The sequence below is a fragment of the Cyrtonyx montezumae genome, unplaced genomic scaffold, assembly GCF_038088225.1.
Source record: "Cyrtonyx montezumae isolate F1298 unplaced genomic scaffold, pur_monq_1.0 scaffold_3, whole genome shotgun sequence".
In the NCBI taxonomy this organism is placed as follows: Eukaryota; Metazoa; Chordata; class Aves; order Galliformes; family Odontophoridae; genus Cyrtonyx; species Cyrtonyx montezumae.
In genome coordinates this window covers 155,157,546-155,176,591 of record NW_027072034.1, presented here as the reverse complement: position 1 = coordinate 155,176,591, position 19,046 = coordinate 155,157,546, and the positions used below count along the sequence as shown (strand labels likewise).

The following is a 19,046-nucleotide window of genomic DNA, read 5'->3' as shown; positions in this document are numbered from 1 at the left end:
AAGGGAAACAAGCTATTTTTTGAGATGAGCAAAAAGTCCCTTTTCTTCAAGCTGCACTGAAAAGCACCATGATGGAAGAAGGTTGCTACCATGAAAAGCATCAGCAGATGCCTTGGGCAGTAAAGCAACCAGACCATGCTCTGCTCACAGGATCTGGAAAAAATAGAAAAAGAAGGGTTACAGTTAGGGAATGCAGCATGAGGTGGGGCATAGATCAGAAGTGTTGAGTGGGTTTTGTCACAGCCAGCTAGTGCTACAGCTGTTGAATTACACAGCTCAGGTTTCCAGTTGTGAGGTGTCTCCAAGCTGACGTTATCACAGTGAAAACACATGAGACATATTGCAGCATTCAAGATGACAGAAGTGCAGCATTAGGGAAGAAAGGCCTGCTGTGTGCCCAACCTCCCTCCTCTGTTCATTGAGCGATGCCCATGTGCAAACCCTGTGGAAGGCAGCTCCATGGGCACCAGGAACACTCAGCACTGTGCTGGGACACTGCCATGGGACAAATCCCATCCAGGCTCATTTCTTGGCATACAGAAAAATTCAGCCCAAGCTGAAGTATAAAACTGTGAAATAGCTAAATACTTAAACTAGTTAATTTGAAAAACTAGTTAGTTTGAAAATCATCTCCATGCTCTAAGACCAGTAGGGAGGAGCTTTTCGGTTGGCACCCATCTCCTGAGTTTTGGCTACCCCTGCTCTGGGCTGCTGGCTGTTTCCTACCAGCACAGGGGCTTTTATCACAATCTCATCTTCAGTCATGACTGAGGGAAGGTGTATGAACGGATTGATCCCACCATATTGGCCTTTGAGTTCTATCTTCCAAGGCATCCAGGATCATTCTGTTCTTGCAGAGTTTCTAAAGCAGACGGGACTGTATGATAATGGTTTCTATCTTCAATTAATCCCACAGAGGCATAGAGATCTTGAAGATAATGGTGAAAAATATTATTTTCCTCCACGAGTTGTGAACAGGCAGTGGTTTGGAGACCACAGATGTCCTCTAAGTTAAGCTTTTTGGCCTTCCAGCCAAAGATTTAGCTAACCTGGCCAGGCATTCAATGTATGGGGATATAACCATCTGGCTTTGAGCTGGAATTAGCTATCCCTCGCCTAGTCATTAGATCCAGGAAAGCAAGGTGGGCAATGCTTGTGAGAACAAAAGGTTTTGCTGTGGAAGGAGATCAGAAGAGGTCAAAAATGCCATCTGGCTATGATATGCAGCGAGTAACATTCCTATATGTCTACCCATAATTACAAGCTCTCTTTCATTTTTAATGCAAAGGAATATTCAGTACCGAATCAATAGAACTCCTTCTGGTCTATGTCATAATAAAAATACAAATATAGCTTAAAAAAAGTAAATATACCACACAATAATCTAGATGCCATAGGGTAGAAAAGCAGATGTTGGGGCCACCTGTCATGGATACTTGAAGTCATTGTACTGTGCTGTCAGTAGATTGGTTTCAGACCAAGCAACACTGCTATAAAAAATTGAGTGGACAGAAATCAAGGAGAAGAAAAATTTGTGTCCTGTTTGAGGGAGAAGGGCTGCTATAAGGATACCTTTTGTAAGATACCAGGAATCCATGGAAGAGAGAGACCTGATAAATATCAGCTATATGAAAAAGGCTGGACTGAAGCTTACATTTCTTCTTTTCACACCAGAAAGTCCATGTGGGTGGGAAACCTGGACGATGGGAGAAGTGTCATGATGAACTCTGCTCGTGCAAATATCTGTGAAGCTATATGGGGAATATCCATCTGCAAAATAGCCACCTTGGGGAATGTTTTGGGGGCTGTGGGATAAGAAAGGGAGGGAATAAAGCTAGAGACTTGACTTTTCCCATCATCCATGTCTTTTTTATTTTCAGAAGTTCAAATTTTAAGTGGCCTCACATGGAGAGAATGAACTACAAATCCTGCCACTTTCTCTCAGAGCAGGAGCCATGATTTCATGAAGTCGTAGTCTTGTTACGATTGAAAAAGACCACGAAAATCATCTAATCCATCTATCACCAATATTGCTCACTAAACCATTCCCCTTAATTCCACATCCACCCTCTTCTTGAGCACCTCAAGGAACAGTGACTCCACCTCTGCCCTTGGCAGCCTGTACCAATGCCTCACCCTTTTTCCTGATAATTTTTTCCTAACCTGAGCCTCCCAGGAGCAACTTGAGGTCATTCCCTGATGACCTATTTAAACAACTCCCTTGGTCCAGTGGTGAATTCATCAGACCTGGGATGCTGGGAAAACCCACTGCAGGGTATACGTGGAAATAACTGAGCATTTATTTGCAAAGATATTTAGTTACAGAAAGCTACAAATCCTTACAGATTTGGGTTGTTTGTTATTTTTGTCTTTTGCAAAATTATTTGTGCTTTCTTGCGGCATTTTGTCACTGATGCGTGCTGTTCGTGGAGGTGCAGCATTAAATGTCATGGCTTGCAACTGTACTGCTCTGACTCAAAAAGAGTTGTTACGTAGGGAACCTGCCCTACTTAAAAGGCTCTCATGTTTGCTTAGGGTTTACACACAGTATTCTTCTAGCTGATCCTCATTTTCAGTGTTACATACGATAGATGCTAGTATGAGTGATTCAGCCATAGTTTATATCACACCTTTGCAGCTTGGAGTTTTAGCACGGTGTCCTGCCAGCTCAACAGCCAATGAGTCTCAACTCTGTCTTCACCCATGCTGCCCCTCTAATTAATGATCCACAGCTATGTGCAAACAGTTTTCTTTCATCTTCTGCCTCTGGGATGATGGGGAGCCAGCAGAGATGTACAGGAAGCTCAGTCATGAAAGAATTTACTTTCCTGTATTGTACATCAGTGTCCATATTTTAGTTCTTTTTTTCTTAATAACAAATTCAAGCCCAAACCCACACATTTTATTTTTTATTTATTGGTGAATGTTGAAGTGATCTTTACCCAGTGGGGCTAGTTCTAACCCTGTTGGACTTCTGACCTTCTGATGGCAGTGGGCAGAACATGGTGGCTGTGCCACCAAGTCCTGAGGGTGGTTTTCTGCACCAATGGGGCTCCACACCATGATCTCATCCTTACTCCAGTGCCACAGAACACCCAGTTCAGCATGATGGGAATGGTCATGCAGGGCCAAATGCCACTCCTGGTCAAGACAGGTCTTGTTTTGGGGACAAGTTTCAGCTCCTTCAGAGGCTGACAATTCTACATTTCGGCAGCACTGGATGCTGTATCAGGCAGGGAACAGTGATGAGTCCCCAACCAAGGCTCTTGCACAATGATTCTACAGCAGACAAAGGCAACTGATCTGTGCTTGATGCTGTGCAGCAGATCAAACGCTCTCTGCAGGCCCTTGTTTGCACAGCTGCCATGCTTGGAAAAGTCACACGCAGTTCTCAGTTGCCTGGCTCACTTTGCTCCCCAGCATCTTACCTGGCAACTAGATCATTGGTTTATATATGCTGTACTTCATTAGATTCTATTTACACACATGAGCTGTTTGATCATTAAAGTATTATCTACACATTAGATTATCAAAACTTCTTTATTATAAGATCTTTATATTCTATCTAATCTATGGTTTATAATCATTAGTTACGTGTTACATTGCTTGGGTACAGCAGTGTCTCTGCTCACTTGTGTTGCTGACGCCTCTGTAGAAGATTATGAGCAGACTGGAAAGTCCAGAGATGAAATTCTATAATTTCTCTTGGTTACATCTGCATTGTGACTTGCGGCTTGCATCTGTCTGCACAGCTTTTAAATCAGTGATGCTGTGATTTTGATTAATCCATTCTTTCATATCATAGTTTCTTACTAAGATAAATACTCTTTCTATATATATGTATATTTGTAATGCTTAAATATCCCTGATTCTCTCTTCTAGATGTATTTTTCTCTAATTTGACCCCTTACCAAACTTTCTCTCTCGTCTCTTCTACTTGTGAGCAGAGGGTGATCCCCCCCCTCCTCTCTACAACCTCCTTTCAGTCAGTTGTAGAGAGCCATAAGGTCTCCCTGGGCCTCCTATTCTCCAGACTGAACAATCCCAGAAACTGAATGGCCTCAGAGTATTTCTGACAATGAACATAGCAACGGTGGAGTGAGGTGGCACCTTCCTTTTATGTCACAAACGGAGAGATGTGTGGGGACACAGTGAGGCATAGAAGATGGAAGCAGCCCTGGGATATGCCAGGAAAGAGAGACTGTATCTGGGAAAGCATGAAGTGTGATGAAGGGCAGATTAAAAGGGAGATATACTTAGCTGGATATTTCCTTGTTTTAACAATCTACTTAAACTGATCTCAAATATTTAACCAAGCCCAGGTTTTCATGTTTATTTTTGTGGCTTTTTTAGAACTGGGAAACAATTCACTCAAGGTGTTGTCTCTGCAGTGTCCCCGCCCTTATAGGAGAGGAGTCTGGAATAATATGTCCCATTGGTTTGGATGCTACCCTGGTTTTGAGGAATCTGCTTCCTATTCCTGTGGGACTACAGAAGAACAGCTTGATCCCCTCAATCTCAACGTGTTATTGCAGGGTACAGCATTCAGTCACGAAGGTTTCATTATTTTGCAGTGGGCCTCTGAGGGCCACTCTGCTCGCCTATGTTTTAAAGTAAGAGGAGCACATGAATTTCTGCAGGTTGAGTACATCTCAGCACAGCTGCTGGCTGCAGTGACCTCTGCTGGGAAGCACACGGCTGTTTGGGTTCACCAGCAGAACCTGCACCTCGATCAAACCATAGGCTTCCACTCAAGCTATCTCTAATGAGTATTAGATTTTATTTTATTTTAATTTTGAATTCATTTTTTTCCTTTAAATAGCCTATCATTTGAGATTAGCTCTGAGCATGGGAACATAGAGTTATAGAATATCCCAAGTTATGGAAAAGGACCCATAACGATCATTAAGTCCAACTCCTGGCTCAAAACAGGAGCATCCAAAAAATTAGACCGTATATATAGATACTACATTTTTCTTTATAACAAAAATGAAGGTCCCAAAAGCCAGACTGGAAGTAGATGTGGGCCAAGATGGTTAGCAAGATTTGCAGGGATATTAAGCCCTCTGCAGTGCCAAGTTGAATGACCTACTGGTCTTGAGGAGGCTGAGCCAGAGCAGAAGTAAATCATTGAATCAGAGAATGTCTGTCCTATTGCAGCCAACTCCTCTAGTGCACCAGCATCTGTGTGGCAATAGTGTGCAGGTGTTACTTCCCAGGACACCTTTATTTCCAAACACCTTCATCCCTATGAGGTGATTCAGCATCTGCTGCCTTCTTTCATTGGGTTTCAGATCCCTTCTCTCACTCTTTTGTTCACTTTCTTTCCTCTTACTCTGTCTTTCACTGAGAAATTTGTAGTGTTCACGTCCTGCTCCCGATTTCAAATTTCAGTATGTAAAATAAAAATGCAAAGCATTAATTTACACACAGTAAAAAATGTAACATAGACTACCTTGGAGGCTTTAAACCTATTTGTATTAAAGCTACCTTCTAGATTATGATGGTATCAGTTGCACAGATGATGTGCATAAAGGAAAATGGACATACCTGTGGAGTAATTTCCATTAACAGTGACTATTTGCTTTAAATATTTGCTATTTGGAGTTCTAAAGTACCTTCAAGCAAAGAGCCTACTCATGTATCTGTCGCTCTGAACTCCCGTAGTGTGTTGGATTTGGGCTCTCTTACCGTTGATGTAAAATTTCCTCTGCATGAAAGTCCTTATATGAAAGCAACTTTTGATGACTGATTATGGGTGTAAATTCAGGTCAGTCATAATCTACGTAGTGAACTCAGAGGAAATTGGATTAGTCTCTGTTCCTAGGGGGAGACCCTGCCATGTGCGTGGGATCTTCTGCTCTCATCATAGTCACACAGACATTGGGACACTTGGGAATGCTGAGGATGAGGTCTTGACGCATAATTAAGCTTCCTAATTAATCTGCGTGAACCTTGAGACTTGTAGAGAGCTCTGCATGTGCTGATATTGCACTTTTCCTTTCTGAATGCATCTGTATTGTGCAATGAGCAGTCTGTGCATGGCATTTCCCAGATTCCTCTTGCTCTTAAAACAATTGTATGTAATTGGTGTAATTAATATTCTGCCTCCGGGGTTGTACTGTTATCTCTTCAGAGTTTTCACAAGTTAAATGTATCTTTTGGAAATTGTTTTTTAAGTATTTAAGTGGCAAACCCAATGAGGCTATGCTCTAAGTAGTTAATTAAATGTGTGCTTATAGAGATGATTTTTCTCTTTAAAGACAGCATTTTGACAAACCAGAGGTCTTGGAGGCTCGGTGGGAATGATCCATGCCCTCCAGCCACCTGCTGGGCTGTATGAAATCTGGTTTCCTTTCAAAGTGTGGTTTATGTCATTGCACAATCTGCCTGTTCCCATCCCTGGGGAGGAGAAGCGTGAGAGCAGGCTCACCCCTTAGGAGACATAGAAAATCCACATGGCAGATCACCAAATGCAGTCACTTTTCAGAAACTCTGTGTTTATGTAACTGTCTTCAGAGGGAGAACAAAGCAGCACTATGGAGACTGAGACAATTTTTGGTAGTGATGATTTCAAGGATTTCTTGGTCCATATCATGAGGGCGTAGAAAATTAATGAACGTGGTGGGAGCACTTGGATGGAAAGCATGCAGCACTTAGTAACACTGCAGGGAAATTTGGGCGTCCAGACCTGGTGTGACATTGCAGTGGGGAAATTCAGTGGGTAGGGGCATAAGGCTGTTGTATGTCTGCACTATATGTGCTCCAGCTTCTCTCTGCATGGGGATAAATCCCTCCAACTCACACTCTGCCTCCATCCCCCTGCACTCAGTTTGCCACTGTCTTGAGACTTCAACCTCCAAGCAATCATCTCCATTCCTCTGACCCAGAGATTCCAGGCTTCTACTGCCTCAAATACTTAAGCATTGAGCATCTTATGGGCTATGAAGTGTTTCTGACTATCTTGACTTCAGTCAAGATCATATTTTATCATATTGAATAGAAACACTGACAATTAGTATCTAACTGAAAATAGCTTGCTCTTTTGCAACCACTTTCTAAAAAAAGACAACTTCATCTTTTACTTGTCTTATCTTTTTCCAGGATCAAGCATGAGAATATAGTTGCTCTGGAAGACATCTATGAGAGCCCAAACCATTTATACTTGGTCATGCAATTGTAAGTACTGAACCTAATCAAAATTCTGTGTCAGAATTGCCAACTCTTCTTGTTCTTACTTTGTTTTTTAACTCAAAAGGTGGGATAAGTGAGACGTATTTGTCTTGCATCCAAAATCCTTGGCTGGTGGTTAAAGTAAACCTTCAGGTGAGGTGGGTTCGATTGTTTTGAAATTTGGAGCTAAGGTCTTTTGCAAATGGCTGTGCAAAATCAAATCAAAGTAAACAGGGGATTCCCTTTTAAGGGAATTAGAACTGACTCTCAGTACATGGACTTGCCATCCATGGTTCAGTTCCCTATGACTCGACAGATACCTGGTCTGCACTGAGAGGGAGTGGATGGGTGGTGGATTGCAAGAAAGCATCTTGCATCTCATTGCACTGTTCCTTCATGGGTCTTTCACCAGAACCACTCTTCTTCCTTATTTCTTCCCTACTCTGAGCTTAAGAAGATCAGAATCCCTTCAGATCTGTGATGTGTCCGACCTGGCCCTCTTGTCACATCCACCTGGCATGGAGAAAATGATGCTCATAGTGTTTTGATTTTTGTTTCCTTTTTTTCTTTCTTTCTTTTTTCCTTTTTTTCTTTCCTTCTTTTTTCCTTTTTTTTTCTTTTCTTTCTGAAATGAATTAAAAATCATGACATGAAGTTAAAATTTCTTATTATCTCTAGTCTCCCACTTCTTCAGTGATGACATTACCTGAAACATGAGCAGAGTAGACAGATGGAGCAGAGGGATAAAGTGCAGCTGTGGGGAGACAGATGTGCCATAGGGGAGCTTGGAGCATCTGACAGAAGTAGATCTGGAGTTAAATATCCAACAGGAAGCCACTGGGGACCATGCTGGGTCCTGGTCTGTTGGTAACATCCAGAGAAGCAGATGTCATTAGTAGATGTCCTGCTGGTTGTGTGGGAATAATAGTGTCTTGAACATGTTTGTGTTTGTAGTCCTACACTTCTGCCCAAAATGCTGTAAAATGATTTGCACAGGCGCCTCAGCATCATACAAACTCCAAAATACCATCTGGATTGTGGGAAGTACCAGTTTCATTACCAGTTGATTTACAAATCCTCTCTTTTTTTTTTATCTCCATAGAGAAGAAAAAAACAGTATTACTCCTATTTATTGCTAACTAGCTTATTGTGGAGTAACCCTCGCTTTTCCAGATTTCTTGTGTCCATATTATTGGTTTATCTAAAATGTAGGACTGTAATCATAGGCAAGACTGAATATGTTTGTACAGACAGAGTCATAGAATCATTAGCATTGAAAAATGCCACCAAGTTCATGTTAGTGATCCAACTGTTGACCTATCATAGAACAGAATGGAATGGAACAGAACAGACTAGGCTAGACTAAATAAGAATAGAATAGTTGGAAGGGACCTTCAAAGATCATCTAGTTCAACTGCTGGACCACTTCAGGGCAGCATTGCTCAATCCCATGAGCAGCACCCAGCATTTTCCTTTACTGAAATTCTACTTGCTTGCAATTCAACACTTAACTAGTAAATTATTCTTTTTATCATAGCTGCGTTTGTAAACTGAGCCAATTGATTTCCTAAGGAGCAAGAATTTAGCTGCTGTAAATGGAGACAGCTTCACCAAAGTGCACATTGGTGGGATGTCTGGCTGAAGGCAGCTACTGGGACCCCATCTAGAATGCTCCAGGTTGTGGCTTTGAGCCCTTTGCAGCCAGGATGAGGAATCCTTCAAAGCTATGGGACCATTTCATTTGAATCTGGGCACATTCTTGAGTGTGATCAAGAAACAGCAATGCAAACTCCCACTCATGCAGAAAGCCTGTGTGACAAAACTCGTGCATGTCGTGCGCTCTATCTGCCTCAGCTATGGAGTAAAACACATCAGGTTATTTTGTTATAAATAAATGTACTGAGTTATGTACAGGGTGTATTCTGGGAATAATCTGTGCTGTTTAGTGAAAGGGTTGTGCTATGCCAAAGTGAAGAGGACAACATGCTCATAGTTATTGCTGCAGACACTGCATTCATGCTGCCTTTTTGTTCTGAGTTGAGATGTAAGACTGCATCTCCACAAAGTTTAGAGGACTTGAAATCAATTCTGCATGTGTCCTTTTCTGGTTTCTGTCAGGGAGAATGCATGCACAAATAATCTCGTTCCCAATGTAACATGAACTTATTGATACAGTAGCTCTGAAGCATTGTACCTCATAAGTTCATAAGTTCATAAGTTCATTAGGTTGGAAAGGACCTATAAGATCATCTAGTCCAACCATCCTCCTATCACTATCTCTACCCAACTACTAAATTAAGTCCTTTAGCACCTCATCTAAACGCTTCTTGAACAGCGCTAGGGATGGTGCCTCAACCACCTCCCTAGGCAGGCCATTCCAGTGCCTGACCACTCTTTCAGAAAAGAAATGCTTCCTCAGGTCTAATCTAAATCTTCCCCGGCGCAACTTGTGGCCATTCCCTCTCGTCATGGCATGAGGTATCTATTTGTTTACTTCTCCTCCCTGTTTATTACTAGATTCCTTATGTGGTTTAGCTTCAGATTTTTGTATAATTCTCCTAAACAAGGCAATGTTTGTGTGCATTTAAGATTTGATTTACCTGGTGTAGGGAACCTGCTTTGGCAGGGGAGTTGGACTCGATGATCTCTAGAGGTCCCTTCCAACCCCTGTGATTCTGTGATTCTGTGATTTCAGTATGAATTTAGAAGTGATTATGATCAAGCAGGTTCCCAGAAGCCACGTTTAGATAAATAGAAAAGAGTGTAAGATTAGGACCACTCAAAGACCAATACCATGGGCACAGTGGATCACAAATCATAGAATCACAGAATCATGGAATCATAGAATGGCCTGGGTTGGAAAGGACTTCAGAGTTCATCTAGTTTCAACCCCCCTGCTGTGGGCAGGGTTGCCCATATGCCCTTCTCCTGACTCATTGCTTTCTAAGCGAGCACTTACTCATGATTGCCGTGGGAGAGTTTTTGTTGCACAGGCAGCATTTTCATCCCCAGCCTTCAGAGCACTCCTTGCTGTTCTGTGGAAAATCAACATCACAGCCCCTGAGCATCCCATCACACACTGAGAGAGGTTTTGGAAGCACTTCATACCCCTGTGCATACCCTTATGTGTTCACCGTTTGGTACGTCTGCTATTACTTGAAAGCTATGCTTGTTAGCTGGTTATTTTGAAGGATAGATATTTCACCTCATTTACTCTATCAAAACTATGAGTAGGCACATGTGGCAGCATCTGTGCTGGATCTTGTAGAAAAGGAGGTGAGGATGTGGCTGTCTGTGTCTACTTGACAGTTCATTCCTGCAGGTCCCTCTGGGAGTCCTTCCCAGGGTGATACAGCTGTCAGTGAACGTCTTTGGTGCTTCCTGGTATGTCCTCTTGAAAATCTTATCTCCATCTTTGTTTTCAACCCTTTATTTTTTACGTACAGTGTGTATGAGCCATCATAAAACTATTCAATCTGTCACAGCCCTGTTACTTCAAGGTAGTCCAGAGCTGGAGGTATCTGGATCTGACAGCTTGGAGTTTCATGTGCCATCCCAAAGCATTAGCCTATTCCTTAGAAATGGCTGGGCCATTATTTCTTCATTTATGTTCCCAAAATACAGGATAGTCCAACCCAAGAATGAAAACAAACACCAAAAATTTGAAAAGTTTGATTCCTTTTGGGTGAGATTTCCCCAGAGAAGACAGGGAAAAATAAAAGAATTTCATAAATAGAAGTTTTATTGAAGTTTATCTTGGACTGATAGTATGAATGATAGTAAACATCATTTGTGAGAATTATAGGTTGCTTTTGGGGCTTATTGATAAGAATTACCCTACCTAAGCCATCTGTCTCACTTCATCTTGCCAGAGCAGGGAAATATCTTGTAGTTTGTATTGTCAGATGCTAATATTTCATTGGCATAAATGGCCTCGTTGGATGTTGATGATTCATCCTCTGCATGCTGGAAAGTCATGTGTAAAAAGGGATTTACATAAACACGTAATTTCCATCTAAGTGTTATGGGACTGCTAGTATACGATGTTTCAGAAGGCGCTGCCTGTGCAGGTCAGTGCAGGTCCCCAAAGCTCATCACTGACTTCATCTCCATGGTTTGCTGACATCAGAGCATGGAACAGCAAAGTTTGATCTCCCACAGACCTGCATGCACCCTCTGTTACCCACAGGTCACGCACGAGTCCCCTGCACCTCCATGAAGATATGTTTCTCACTGCTGCTGCTGTTAAAAGTCAGTGTAGATGTTCATTTCCTTGTTCTTCCTTATTCACTGATTTGTTTGAAATATGTAAGAGCTGTGTGGTTTTGGTATCTCCAGTCTTCTGACAAAAATCATTATCCTTGTGGGTCCCTTCCAACTGGGGATGTTCTGTGATTCTATGACTGACCCAAAGGGTCAGAAGTTTCTAGGGGCTGACAAACTGGGATAGACAAACAGTGACTACATGTGCCTCACTTCTTATGGAAAACAGGCTGGAAATATATCTAACAGTCACCTCCAAAGCTTATGAAATTCATCCAGCCTGTTCTTAAAGGTCTCCAGACATAACATTCCCCAGGGAATCCGTGCCACTGCTTGACAGCTTTATGGCTATGGAGCATTTCCTAATAAAATTACATCTTTTGGGTTGCAGTTTTAACTGAGGCTCAAAGTCTTAGTTCTCTAATTTTTCATGAGGATAATGAGACTATAAAGGTGAATATCAGCAGGCCCTGGAAGGCACATGACTGGGCAATGATAAAACCCAAACACCCACCTTGGCGAAGAAGAGTGCCAAATCCAGAGAAATTTCTATTGGTACCAGATGCTCAGGGCATGCTCCCTTGAAGCTCTGCAGTGCTGGAGCTAACTTTTGAGATCTTTCAGAAGGACACAGGGGTTTCTAGAACTAAACCTCAGAGCTGAGAAGAAAGGGAGGCAAGAATATGGTCTAGTTTGAGAACTTTGTCTTTGGATCCAATGACTGACAGCCCAACCAGTGGCTTCTTTGATGGCTGTACAACACAATAGTGACCTCCTCTATAGTAAGGCTCTTTTACCTGGATCCTGTCAGTCTGCGTTCCTGATGGACCAAGGAGGCCAGAGCATTTCCCCCAGATGAGGTCATTTTGAGCCCATGAAGACCCTGCTTAGAACAAGTTTTATGGAGAGCAGTCCTCTGCAGCCATCCCGGGAATACTGTTCTTGAAATGCCCCAAACAGCCCAAACTGAACCTAATAACCTAACCTTAAGGATTTTCCAGCTTGGCATCTCAAGTCTGCTGAATAATTCAAATGATTTCCAGCACAGACAAGCCAAGATGACTGGGATCCTTCCTTCCCGGTGTAAGTCATGCAACAGATTATTTTTCAGGCTCAGAGTTCTGGTGCACTATTTCTGCTATTAATCAACTCTCCCTGCCATACATAAGCATGTTGTAACACTGCATGGGCCTGGAAGTCAGCTTGGACAGGCATGCATCTACCTGCAGTAAAATCTGCAGAAGTTTTTATTGTTATTGGAAACAACACCACTTGTGATTTTGCCTTTCACCTGTATGCTTTGCAAATAAGCAAGTGAAGTGCAGAACTGGGATTGAGTGCTGAATTCCCTTTGTTTTTTTGTAAGTTCAATGCACGCTCCAAGAGCAGTGGAGCATGGACAGGCTTTGCAAGTGACATTTCAATGAAAATATTCAGCCTCCAAGAAAAACAAGAGACAATTGAGGGAAGTGCCTTGTTTGCCAGGTTCCTTGAGGAGTTTAGCAAGGACACACTGTGTTACAAAAGAATGATCCACATGCCAAGCCACTATCACATCAAGATGCTTTAATAGGCAAAACATAGATCTGCTGTACCGCATTCCTTAGATGGGATTTATTTCTGTTCTTTTTTTTTGTGCCCATAAACCATTATATATAAGGCAAAAGGAAATATCCCTTCATTCACAATGGGATTTATATCATCTAGGAAAGCCGTCTTCTTTATTAGCCGGATTCTTTAGCTGCAGAAAATTCTTGTCCAAGCAGCTAAGAGAAACTCTTCACATCACTGTTTCCTGTGGACGATGTGTTATCATTATCAATAATGGTACCAATGGGAAGAGGAAAACAATTCCAGTAAAGGAGAACAATGGAGTTAATGACCATTGGCCAAGGGGTTTGGTTGGTCTGTGGTACAGTGTGGGACATCAGCTGTGCACCCATAAACTCTGCTTTTTATCTCCAATACTCCTTACTCATGTGAGGCACACACTGAAAATATACCCAGCCTATGTCAAAAGGATTGAACCCATACTGCTGATACCTCATCATGCTGCATGAAAATGAGATGGTAAATTTATATGGCAGTTGGCTGTCATAGGTTTCATTGGTTAGAACACTTGCTAATCCTTGCTCTCAGTTTCTGATCAACCAAATATTGATGATATTTGACAATATATTAACTTTTTTTTCCCAATACATATTTTTGAGCAAATGTTGCCTATGAACTACACAACGAATAGGTCTGTTGCACACCTGAACATGCCAGGAGAGAGACTGTGAGTGCCAACAGAGCTTTGCTTGGATTTTGGCACAGCTAAGCAGAGATTTAGGGGCTCTAGCTGGGCAAGACTTCATTTTGTCATTGCTTGTGGGGTGAAGCATCACTGATGTGGCCAAAACAGCCTCCAGGAGTGTGCAATTGAACAAGAAATGGGACTAGCTATGTCCTATGATTGAAAGAAGCCTTTTGGTGTTTCTTTGGAAAAGAGCTTTTTTAACAGGGGATACAGTGCTTTACAAGGAGCAGCTCTCTGGGGATGGATCCATCTGGGCAACACTGAAAATGATAAAGAGCAGCAGCAACAAGGTTGAGTGTGTGTAACAAGATTGGGAGCATGAAGCACGATTCTGGGTGAAGTGTTCAGAAAAATGAATCCTGGGCTAATCACAGCCTTTGATGTGGGAAATTGTAGGTGTGTGCCAAACCACAGAGCTGGGATTTTAGATTTTGAAATCACACTTACTATTTGGGCATGTACAGGCTTGCAGTGTTTGGGAACAGTTTTAAACTAAGAAGGGAGATTTAGATTACACATTAGGTGGAAATTCTTTACTCAGAGTGTGCTGAGGCTCTGGGATGGTCTGCCCAGAGAAGCTGTGAGTGCCCCATTCCTGGAGGTGCTCAAGGCCAGGCTGGGGGACTCTGGGCAGTCTGAGCTGATGGAGGGCAACCAGCCCATGGTAGAGGGTTTGAACTGGATGGGCTTTAAGGTCCTGTCCAACACAAGCAGTTCTATGATTCTATGGTTACATGATTTTCTGAGTCTGTGTACAACACAGGTTTCATTTTCAATCCATTTCTAAGACTTGATACAATCACAACATTCTTTGGAGATTATTACATCAGTTGAGTTACACAGGTCAGTGTTGGACATGAAGGAGTATCTCTCCCTTTCCAGAGGCTGAGAGGGAAGAATAATGTTGGGCAGAGGTCAGGAAAGGAGCAGATTTGTTGGTAATGGACTAGCAGACCACATGGTGATCTCCAAGATAACTCCTAGACAATCGCAGTTGTCTGGACTGTGTATGATCCCAAAAGTACAGTATGCATTCACTGTATAGTCCTATCTGCCTTTAACTTAGATTTTTCTTCTGCTTTTTTTGTTGTCCTGGAAGGACATTTTAGCTCCTGCTTTCTGTCCTGTCCAAACATAGTACCTATGGAAAGGCAGTGAACAGCAGCTGTATTCCTTCCTTGCACTGCTTTATGTCTAAGGACTTCAGCCCTGGCTAGGAGCAGGACTTCTTGCAATCCCTTCATATTCTTCAATTCTCCTTCATATGGAGAGAGAGAAATGTGAGAATCTTCTTTGTTTTGGGACTATGAAGGATTTCTCATGATTTCCGTAACTATTTACAGGCAGACACCTTCAAGAGGTGTAGATGAATGCCAGTGTCCTTGCTCCTAAACTTGTACACGTTATTGTTAGCTTAGTCTGAAGGATCCCACTATGGACTCTGACACATTAGCATCGTGACAATGATTTTTTTTAGGTTGAATCAAAGTGCTATGCTACTTCTAATGGGAATACTCTGCAGCCTTGAGAATGAGGAGATAATGGAGAAATATTTCCTTGAACAGACACTTTATGATGTTGTTTGCTTTTGTAGAAATGTGAACGGTTCCAGTGAAAATGCTTTTTTCTTTAAGTGATCTATTGTTGTGAAGCTGCTGTTGTCAATAAAGAAAAGACTTGTCCAAACTTCCCAATAAGCCTTGTTCTAAACCATTATTAATAAGAGTTGCAGGATAACTGGAAGATTCATAAATCAGAGGGACATTCGTGACTGTTTTCTGGTGAACACAGTAAAGGAGTCCTTTCTGAGCGCACTCATTCTGGGCTGTTCCTCCTCCTGCAGACACTAACACATTGCTGAAAGAAGGAAATGAACCATGCATACAGCAGAAGACTTGTTTGGGGTTATGTCCAGTCTCCAGCAAGGGCTGGCACCAAATCTTTAAGGCAAAATATGCAAGTTGATTGTTTTTTACAATGGTAGCAGCATCAATACAAGTCTCTTCCATGAGCAGATCCCCAGCAACTACCTTCCTAATTCCCTGTGCCCCTATTGTATAGCTCAGGCTGGTGTAGGCAGTTCATGAAGCAGCAGTACATATCTGCCAGCAATCCTGTATAACACCACTCCTACCCTGAGAGCAGGAGTGGGGCCTTTCTGAACAGCAGGCAGGTGGCAATTTGGATTCCTTTCCTTTCATGCCTTGCCCACATGTTTCATTGCTGGTTGTTTGATGTTTGCGTAGTTACCAAATTGCTCTTGCACATTTTGTTCTGCATCTCTCAGTACCTGGTAATTTACACTGTGGTGCACTTACTGCCCACACTAAAATCAGTTAAATAGCTGGCATTGGCTTTGGGAGAAAGGGGCTTTGGAGTAAGGTAGATAATAGATGTTAAATCCGTATATGCCCCAGCATGAAAATTCATTATGAGATGCTAGGATCCCTCTTTGGCACCACATGGAGTCATTCTCATTGAATGGTTGCACGCCTTTAAACTGAAAAGGGTTTTCATAACAGCATGGAAAGCTTTGAAGGAAAATAATGTGGTACTGGAGCAAGATGCAAAATTAAAATCAGTGCTCAAAAGTCTGTTCTTTTACATGGTGATACTGTTATTAAAAATTGTTTTCTCCTCTGCATTATCTTCTGGAGGAATGTCAGTATGCACCAGAAGACATCTAACAGATTTATGGCAAAAAAAGATTCCTAATTTTCCAAGCATCCCATCTTCTGCCTCTTCTGCCTCTCTTCTAGATGGTATCATCAGATAGGTTATTCAGTTCCAAGGCCTGTAAGTGAATCAGTGTTGTGCTATCTTGTAGTTGTATTTGTCTTGACTTATCTAGAGGAAAGTTAGTGTTGAAGCATTAATATCACATACAGAAGTATTTCATACTAACACTGAAAATCTCTTGCTTTATGTTTTGTTTGGAGCCTGCCCCCAGAACCCAGAACTCTGCACAGCACATCTTTTCAAGGCTAGGAAGATAGGATAAGGAAAAAATGGTTTCAAAATAAAAGAGGAGAAATTTAGATCGGATATAAGGAAAAAATTCTTTATGATAAGGTAGTGAGGCACAGGTTGCCTGGAGGGGTGATGGGTGCCCTGTCCTTGGAAACTCTTAAGGGACTCTTCCAACTCATGATTCTATGATTTTATGATTCATACAGTTTTCTGTGGCCAGGCTGGGGCCAGGACTGTAAACAGATTATGTAAAAATGCAGAATTTTTAATGGAAATGCTGGTTCTTAGCTAAAATCCTGTTTTGACTTTCTTTGTAGTGCTTTGTGGTTACCTCTTCTTACAGAAATTGTTTTCAAAGAACTGAAGAAGTTCTTGCCATAGTTTTCTGCTTTCAACATTACCCATTGGAAAATTACTCAGTGGAAAAAACAAATCTGTAATTTTTTTCCCCTGAAGCAGTGGTTAGGTCTGCTGAAGCCAAACTTTTACTTTTTAAAATATTTTATAGAAAAAGAAAATAACTACAGCTGATGAAGCCTTGCTTTGATGCATTTATAGAGCATCTGCTCATTTTATTCTGATTCGTGCCACATGGTTATGTCTTATCCTGTAAAGGCTGTTTTTCTGTTTAACTGGGGGAAAACTTTTGAGATCCTTTAGTCTCTTTTTTCCTTCTTCTCTTAGACAAAGTCTTCTTTTCGATCTGAGTGACCCTGAGATCAAAAGTATTTCTGTATTGGAGTGCTGAAAATGCATTGGAGGACATGGGTGTTTATTCTATTTCATTTTCCTTAGCTAGTTAGAAGTGAATAGAACTCTGTAGTTCTATTTTTTAATCCCCAATTGATGATATTCTAAGGAGTGCTGGCATCCTTGGATTAGGGTTAGTGTAGCCCTTAAATGTCCACAGAAAGAAGATAAATCTTCTAAAAATGTAATGAGAAAGAAGTGAGAAACCCATCCTGAAAGGAACTGAAAGAGAGTGGAGATATTAAGACCTACTTAAGGGGTAAGATGATGGCACAGGTTGCCCAGGGAAGTTGTGGATGCCTCACTCCTGGAGGTGTTGGATGAAGCTCTGAGCAGCCTGATCTGGGTGACAACCAGCCCATGGCAGAGAGGTTAAATTCAATTATCTTCCTGGTCCCTTCCAATGTAAGTCATTCTATGATTACATGATTTAAGCACACAGAGAGCATTACTAAGAACTGTGATTTAAGTTCTTACCTTAAATGTCAGTTAACAAAATAAAAATGATCTAAACATTCATTTCTACCATAGGGTTTCTGCTATTGATATTCTGCTGTGAGTCTCTTACATTTCCAGAAAAAGAATTTGTATTTATGAGAACACAGAGCCAAGCACCAGTACTTTCATGTTGAAGCTCCTTGTCATGTTGGGATTGGCACTCAGTCCTATGGGTCATGGTTATCCTATTGCCAGATGATTCCCAGTGCCACCAACCAGGAGAAATGCAAACATAACATAGGGAAAACAAGAACAGAGGAGAGGAAAATGACCTAATTCTGATCTTGCACCAGTGTTATCTACAGCAGTATTTGTTTCTTCTCAGCTCAGGGTCTATTCCATTGACTCATGCTGGGTTCCGTGCAAGCATAGGGCAATGCCATCCACAGAAAGTGCTGCTGACATTTCACCTCTCAGGGCTAGAAACCCTCTGCCAGAAGCTTTTAAACATGCTCTTTTCAGACAGTTTCACAGCTGGATGTGCTGTGTAAAGAGTCTGCTTCACCTTGGTGCTGCCTTGCCTTGTTGAAGGATGGCAAGGGAAATGTAGGTGAGATTTCTGTCACTGGAGATTAGGTAATCCTTCAGACTGCACCAGATGAAGTGAAATACATTTGAAAAAGCTAATTTCCTGGGGAAAAAATATTTTATCTTGCGTTCTTTTTGTCCTGGAGCTTTACATGGTTGTGTGTGTGTTCAAATGTTTAATGCAGAAAGACAATTTATGCAGCAGTACAAACAAAAAAGACAGGAGGAAAAAAATAAAGTAAAAAAAATTAAAAAAAAAATTTTTTTTAATGAAATAAGATAACTAGTGTAGTTACTGTGGATTTTAGTTGAAGTTCTAGAGCTACCCTAAATACCCTTTTCAGTAAAGTGCCATTAAGATAGTCATTTCGTAGGTTGCTACTCAATGGCTGAGCTTCTTTACCTGACCAAAGGTGTGCTTCCAGCCTGCTCCACTTATGCTCATCCTCATCCAAGATGTGCTTCCCAAACAAGGTGCTCCACAGGCAGACTTACCACCCTCTGGGACAGTTAGAGTCAGGGACATCCCAGGGGGCAGTAAGCATCTCCTGTTCTGCTAGAGGTC

At 41.7% G+C, this 19,046-nt stretch overlaps 1 protein-coding gene across 1 annotated transcript in view; it reads left to right on the top strand.

The window, feature by feature from the left end:
* The window catches only part of CAMK1D (calcium/calmodulin dependent protein kinase ID), a 219,803-nt gene that overhangs the window by 128,171 nt on the left and 72,586 nt on the right, over positions 1–19,046 (top strand). The window contains exon 3 of the mRNA XM_065743758.1: positions 7,105–7,179. Coding sequence (XP_065599830.1) covers positions 7,105–7,179 — 75 coding nt within the window. The remainder of the gene's footprint in view (positions 1–7,104; positions 7,180–19,046) is intronic.